The 7,010-nt window shown below is 40.3% G+C and overlaps 1 protein-coding gene across 1 annotated transcript; it reads left to right on the forward strand.

Annotated features, from left to right (window-relative positions):
• The first annotated feature begins 1,726 nt into the window (after positions 1 to 1,726).
• LOC125446990 (probable G-protein coupled receptor 139) lies at positions 1,727 to 6,682 on the forward strand. Its single transcript, XM_059640453.1, has 3 exons — positions 1,727 to 1,799; positions 1,927 to 2,016; positions 5,781 to 6,682. The coding sequence occupies exons 1-3, from the start codon at positions 1,727 to 1,729 to the stop codon at positions 6,680 to 6,682; spliced, it is 1,065 nt and encodes a 354-aa protein (XP_059496436.1).
• Positions 6,683 to 7,010: the final 328 nt, after the last annotated feature.

Consider the following 7,010-nt stretch of genomic DNA (forward strand, 5'->3'; position numbering starts at 1 on the left):
TCCCAGCACCACGTACCTATCCACACAACAAGTTCATCGGACTTACCTGAATCTTGCATTGAAATAGGTGTAATTTAATCCAACAGGCATTTCTCATTCCCTGTTCTGTTCCAACCTGACATGTCTCTTCAACATGCTATTTAAAATTACTGTATCTCCTTCAGCTTAACACTTGTCTCCCTGCTGTTGAGGATCCCACTCCCCTGTCAATCTTGTTTAAACCCTCCCTTGCAACACTAGCAAATCTGCCCACCAGGATATTGGCCCCCTCCAATTTAGGTCCAACCCATCCTTCTTGAACAGGTCACCTCTGACCCAGAAAAGATCCCAATGATCCAGGAATCTGAATCCCTGCCCGCTGCACCAATTCTTTAGCCACTCATTCACGTGCTATATCCTTCTGTTCTTATCCTCACTAGTCTGTGGCACTGGAAATAATCCAGAGATTACCGCCATCAAGATCCTGGTTTTTAATTTTTTCCTAGCTCTCTATAATCACTCCACAGAACCTCATCCCTATTTCTATCCCAGTCATTTGTAAACATGCACAATGACTTCTGGCTGTTCACCCTCCTCATTCTGAACCATGGCACTTGGAAAGCAACCATCCTGGATTCCTGTCTGCATTCACAGAATCTCCTGTCTGTTCCCCCTAACTACCAAGTTTCCAATCATTGAAGTCCTGTTTACCTTTCTCCTTTCCTGCTGTGCCCCAGAGCCAATTGTAGTGTCACCAACCTGGCTGCAGCTGCTTTCCCCTGATCAGCCATCTGTCCCCCCAAAATGACATACTCTTTTTCAAGGGGAATGGCCACAGGGGATTCCTGCGCTCTCTGCCTCCTCTCTTTGCCTTCCCTGGTGGTCACTCAGCTACTCTCTGCCTGCAGTTTAGGTATGACCACCTCACTAAGACCCTTGTATATGATGCGCTCAACATCTTGGATGAACCTGAGTGCATCCAGCTCCAGTTCCCTAATGCAGTCTGTCAGCAGTTGCAGCTGGGTGCACTTCTCTCAGGAAGCCTCCCTGATCTCCCACATCCTGCAGAACGAGCATGCCACTGCCATCTCAAATGTTCTATGACAACAGAGGAAGGTTAAAAGGACATTACCTGAGTTTATCTGTATTTTTTGCTGACCCTGCTTTATTATAATAAAATCTGCCATGTATTGGATATTGATAAAAGATGAGATGTTCATTCAGAGAACTGGCAGAGTTAAGTGGTTGAATAGGCTCTTTCTACATTGTAACAATTCTGTGAAAAAGCCACCACCCAGGGTGCTGGGAGGAATGGACAATATACTACCCACACCAGTGACACTCTGATTACAATAAGGAATTTGTTGAAAGAACAAATTTGGGTGAGGCAAGTTAAATGATTGCAGTGACAATTTCACCAGCTGGAGTCATACATGATGAGTATCTTCAGATAGATTCAGCTGCTTGAGACAATAAGAGGTTTAAAACAGGTTTAAAATCTTATTCCTGGAATTAAACAGGTTATTTTATTCCCCTGAGCTCAGAGGTCCCTTCTGAGCTGAATACAAATCTTGGGACTTCATGTTGTTTTTGTGCATTCAAGAGTCCTCATGCATTCTGTTTTACAAACACGCAAGGGCCAATGAAGCGACATTAGCAGTCTCGAGGGAGACTATCGTCAGTATAAAGATGTTGGAGAAATGATCATTGAAGTGTCCAGAGCTTGCAGAATCATCTCTTATACAGAATGTATCAGTATTTTATCATTCTCCAGATTGAGTTCATTTACTACACTGTTATTGCTGTGCTGGGTACTCTCGGTAAGTCAGAGGATTTAATACTTTCTGCAGGCAGTTGTTATCTACGGGTTATTTTCCTTTAATGTGATAGTTGCATTCTTGTGTGACCTCGCACTACAGAAAATTGCTGTTAAAATTGCCATTATAGGGAAATCACTAGAATTCTGCTGCACAGCAGCAAGTTTGCATTATCCAAGCAGTGTCCACTATTCATCAATCGCGTTACAGGCATATCACGGTACCGAAACCCGCATTATACAGAACTACATGTATGCATAAAACAGAAAGAACAATGGATGCTGTAAATCAGAAACAAACAAGGAAGGGTCACTCACCCCGAAACTCTGATTTGTCTCTATAGATTCTGCCAAGCCTGCTGAGCTTTTCTAGTAATTTCCATTTTTGTTATCTATGTGTGATCCCTTTAACTAATTGTCTCATTTTATTCCTTATTTGATCCTTCAATGTAACTGATATATTCCTGGATTTCTGACTGGTTTACCAGAAGTCTTTTACTTTTCTTTTGCAAACAAACTGATTCAGAATACATATGTGAGCAACCCTAACCTTAACTTAATGAAGGTTTATCTCTGATTTTCTTTAGCGAGAATGGAAACCATGACAGTTGAACAAGGTTAATATAGAAACATAGAAGGTAGGAGCAGAAGGAGGCCGTTCGACCCTTCGAGCCTGCTCCGCCATTCATCATGATCATGGTTGATCGTCAAACTCAGTGGCCTAATCCTGCTTCCTCTCCATAACTTTCGATCCCATTCACCCTACGTGCTATATCTATCTTGAATACATTCAATGTTTCAGCATCAGCTACTTCCTGTGGTAATGAATTCTACAGGTTCACCACTCCTTGGGCAAAGAAATGTCTCTTCTTCTCCATTCTAAATGGACTATTCCAAATCTTCCAACTGTGACGCCTGGTTTTCAACACACCCACCATCGGGTACTCCCTCACTATATGTATCCTGTCTAGTCCTGTTAGAATTTTATAAATCTCAGTGAAATCAGCCCTCATTTGTCTGAACTCCAGCAAAAAATAATCCTAAGCGAGTCAATTTCTCCTCATACATCAGTCCTGCCATCCCTGGAATCAGCCTGGTAAACCTTTATTGCACTCCTTCGAGAGCAAGAGCATCCTTCCTCAGAAAAGGAGACCAAAACTGCACACAATATTGAAGATGTGGCCTCACCAAAGCCCTGTATAACTGCAACAACACATCACTGCTTCTGTGCTCAAACTCTCGCAATGAAGGCCAACATACCATTTGCCTTCTTTACTGCCTGCTGCACCTGCTTGCTCACCTTGTGTGACTGGTGCACAAGGACGCATAGGTTCTGTTGCATACTATCTTCTCCCAATTTACAGAAGATTGATATTGTCACAATCTGATTTTTGTGAGGATTTGACATGGAGAATTCTAAACTGGAGTCACTATTTAGAAATTGGAAATTAAGAGTTTTTTTTCTCTTACTCAGAATTTTGAGTCTTTGAACTCTCTTCCTCAAAAGGTAGTGGAAGCAGACTTTGTGAATATATTTAAGGCAGAAATAAATAGATGCTTGGTAAGTAAGGAGCTGAAAGTTTATCAGCAGAATGTAGAATACTCAAATAAACCATGATCTTATCGAATAGCAGAACAGGCTTGATTGGGCCAAGTGGCATACTCCTGCTGCTTATTCATATGCAGGTCAGCAGTTAGCAGTTGGAATTAACCGAAAGCAATGTGCTGCTTCCAGATGTACATATTTCACTATAACAGGATTATTGTAAGTACGACATTCTCTAAAACTAACATACTTCTCTCTCTTTGTGCTGTCAGGAAGGGAATTCAGGATTTTGACCCAGAGTAAAGAAACAATGATTTAGTTCTACTTCAAGGTGGTGCAAGATTTGGTGGCATTCCTATTCATTTTTGATTGGGTAGTGGAAGTTATTGATTTATAAGGCATAGTTGAAAGAGACATGATGATTTGCTGCAGTGCATCTTGTTGACATCACACGCTGCTGTCACAGTGGGTCAGTAGTGGAGGAAATGAATGTTGAAGGTGTAAGATGCGGTGCCAGTTAAGGGAATACTTTTCCCTTAATGGTGTTTAGGGACAAGGTTGTTCCAATGGATGCAACAATATGACTAACTCTCAGAGAAGACAATTAACTTAAAAACTGACTGCAAAGCATCTACAGATATGGTAACACAAAAAGATTACCAAAGAAAAATATAGGTTCAAAAATTCAAAATATAATTCAAAAATAGGGAAATGATGATGGAGAACAAAGGAATGGCAGAAGAATCTAACACATACTTTGGTTTCGTCTTCACAAAAAAGGACACATATCTTGTCAGAAATGTTAGGAAACAAAGGCCCTAGTGAGAGAGAGGAGTTGAACAAAATTAGTATTAGTCAAAAAAAGTGCATGAGAAAATAATAGGGTTAAAGACTGACAAACCACCTGATAATTTGACTTCCATAGCACTAAAGGAAATACCCCGAAAAATATTGGATGCCTTGGTGGCCATGTTCCAAAATCCTATTGATTCTGAAGTAGTTTCTACAAATTGGAGGATGGAAAATACAACTCCCATTATTTTAACAAAACAGAAAGGTAAAACAGGAAATTATAGACCAGTTAACATAAGATCAATAGTAGGGAAAATGCTAACATCTATAACAAAAGATGTGATAACAGAACACTTGGATAGCATTAACGGAATTAGACAAAGTCAATGTGATTTTATGAAAGGGAAATCATGTTGAACTAATCTAATGGAATATCTTGAAGATGCTGCTAGTACAATAGATATGGGAGAACCAACATATTTGAATTTCAGAAAAAGTTTTGATAAGGTTCTACATGAGAGTTTAGTGGGCAAAAATTAAAGCACAATGTATTGAAGGTAATAGTCTGACATGAATTCAGAATTGTTGCCAGATCAGGAACAGAATTAGCAGATGGCGATTAGTGGTGTACCCTCAGGACAGTGCTTGCGCCCCAGCTATCTTTGCCATGTGTAAACGAGGGAGTGCAGTGCAATACCTAGAAGGTTGCTGACAACACAAAATTGGTGGGATTGTGAGGAGGATACAAATTGGCTTCGGGGAAATCGAGAGTAGAGAAATTGAGTGTCTGGGCAAACATATAGTAAAATGCAAAACATTGCAGCTAAATGTGAAGTTATACAATTTGATATTTTTAAAAAAAGGAAAGCAAAGCATTAGTTAAATAATGATGCATCAGAAAAGGTGGATATACACACTGGTCAATGGAAGTAAACAGGCAGATACAGTAAGAAATTAGGAAGGCAAATAATCTGCTGGCTTTCACTGCAACAGGATTTGTCTTCAGAGCTAGGGTTGGTATACTGTCATTATACAGGGCCATGGTGAAATCACACTTGGAGCATTGTGTGCAGTTTTCATCCCCCTATCTGTCAGAAGCTATACTTAGCATAGATGGAGTACAATGACAGCTGACACTGAGCGTGGCAGGACTGATGTATGGGGATTGATTGGTATAATTCACTAAAGTTTAGAAGAGGGGATCTGATTGAAATGCATAATGTTCTAACAAGAATAGACAGATTAAATGCAGGGAAAATTTTGCCCCTGGCTTTGGAGTCTAAAACCAGGTGTCACAGTCTCAGGATACAGAGTAAAGTCATTTAGAATTGAGATAAGGAAACATTTGTTCACCCAAAAGGTGATTAGCCTGTCCAATTCATTATCACAGAAGGCTGTAGAGTATAGGTCACTGTGTAAATTTAAGAAAGAGAAATTTTAGATATTAAAGGCATCTGGGCACGTGGAGAGAAATCAAGAATATGACACTGAGACAGAGGATCAGCTGTGATCATACTGATATAGGAACAGGTTTGAAAGACTGAATGAATTACTCCTGTTCCTACTTTCCATTTTTTGGCTAAGAACTATGTAGCTGATATTTTTGTTTATATTTCAGATAATTTCATTGTTTATATTTTCTTGCAGCTAACACATTAGCGATTGTGGTCCTGTGCCGAGGAAAGTGCAACCTCTCTAAATGCATCACTTGCTACTTGGTAGGAATGGCAGCTGCTGATCTCCTGGTCGTTATATCAGATGTAATAGTGTTTAGAATTTGTTACTATTATCCTGGCTCTTTCCTAGATTCAACTCCTGTGTGTTGCCTTAATGAATTCCTGCGTTATGCAGCCACAACAGTTTCTGTATGGTTAACTGTTGCATTCACTTTTGACCGATTTGTAATTATTTGCTGGCAAAATCTGAAAAACAAATATTGCACTGCAAGAACGTCAGCCGTGGTTATAGGCACAGTGACTGTGCTAGGCTGTTTAGAGTGTGTCCCCTGGTACTTTAGATATGAACCTCGTTTTGTCATTAACAACATCCCTTGGCGATGCAGCACAGCTCTGAACCTGTACATTTCCCCCTCGTGGACAATGTTTGAGCTTTTTCATCGCACTTTAGTTCCTTGTGTTCCCTTTGTTCTGATTTTGCTGCTCAATTCTTTCACTATTAGACACATTTTGCTGTCCAGTAAGATTCGCAAGGGTCTCCGAGGTGGCGGTAATGGAGACGATCATAAAGATCCAGAGTTGGAGAGCCGCAGGAAATCAATAGTTCTGCTCTTCACCATATCTGGCAGTTTTATACTACTGTGGCTGACAGACGTGGTGTTTTATATGTACCAGAGGATTAGCAACATTAAATATTACACTGCGAATGACCCAGCCTATATTGTGGCATCTTCAGGGGCAATGCTTCAACTGCTCAGCTCCTGCACCAATACTTGTATTTATGCAGTGACTCAGACCAAGTTCAGAGAGGAACTGAAGAATGTAGTGTTGTACCCACATCATCTAATTGTTAAATTACTTAGAAAAGGCTGATAATGTATCAGAATCAGAGATTAATTTCAGATCCCTTCTGACAAATATACTGCAAGGAGCTACGGGGAAATATGAACAAAAACAAAGTTGCTGGAAAAGCTGAAGCAGTCTGGCAGCATCTATGAAGGAGAAAACAGAGTTAATGTTTTGGATCCAGTGACCCTACCTCAGAACAGTTCTGAGGAAGGGCCACTGGAGACAAAACGTTAACTGTTTTCTCCTTCACAGATGCTGCTAGACCGCTTCAGCTTTACCAGCAACTTTGTTTTTGTTCCTGATTTACAGCAGGTCTTTTGGTTTTTACTGGGAAATATGACTTAGACTTAGA

Source organism: Stegostoma tigrinum, chromosome 38 (genome assembly GCF_030684315.1).
Source record: "Stegostoma tigrinum isolate sSteTig4 chromosome 38, sSteTig4.hap1, whole genome shotgun sequence".
NCBI lineage: Eukaryota > Metazoa > Chordata > Chondrichthyes > Orectolobiformes > Stegostomatidae > Stegostoma > Stegostoma tigrinum.

Excerpts from the sequence above, each read along its gene's own strand:
- LOC125446990 (XM_059640453.1), top strand. The coding sequence starts at position 1,727 with ATGTATCAGTATTTTATCATTCTCCAGATTGAGTTCATTTACTACACT. Across the intron at positions 1,800-1,926 it reads TGCTGTGCTGGGTACTCTCG|GGAAATCACTAGAATTCTGC; the intron begins GTAAGTCAGAGG and ends TTGCCATTATAG. Across the intron at positions 2,017-5,780 it reads CGCGTTACAGGCATATCACG|CTAACACATTAGCGATTGTG; the intron begins GTACCGAAACCC and ends ATTTTCTTGCAG.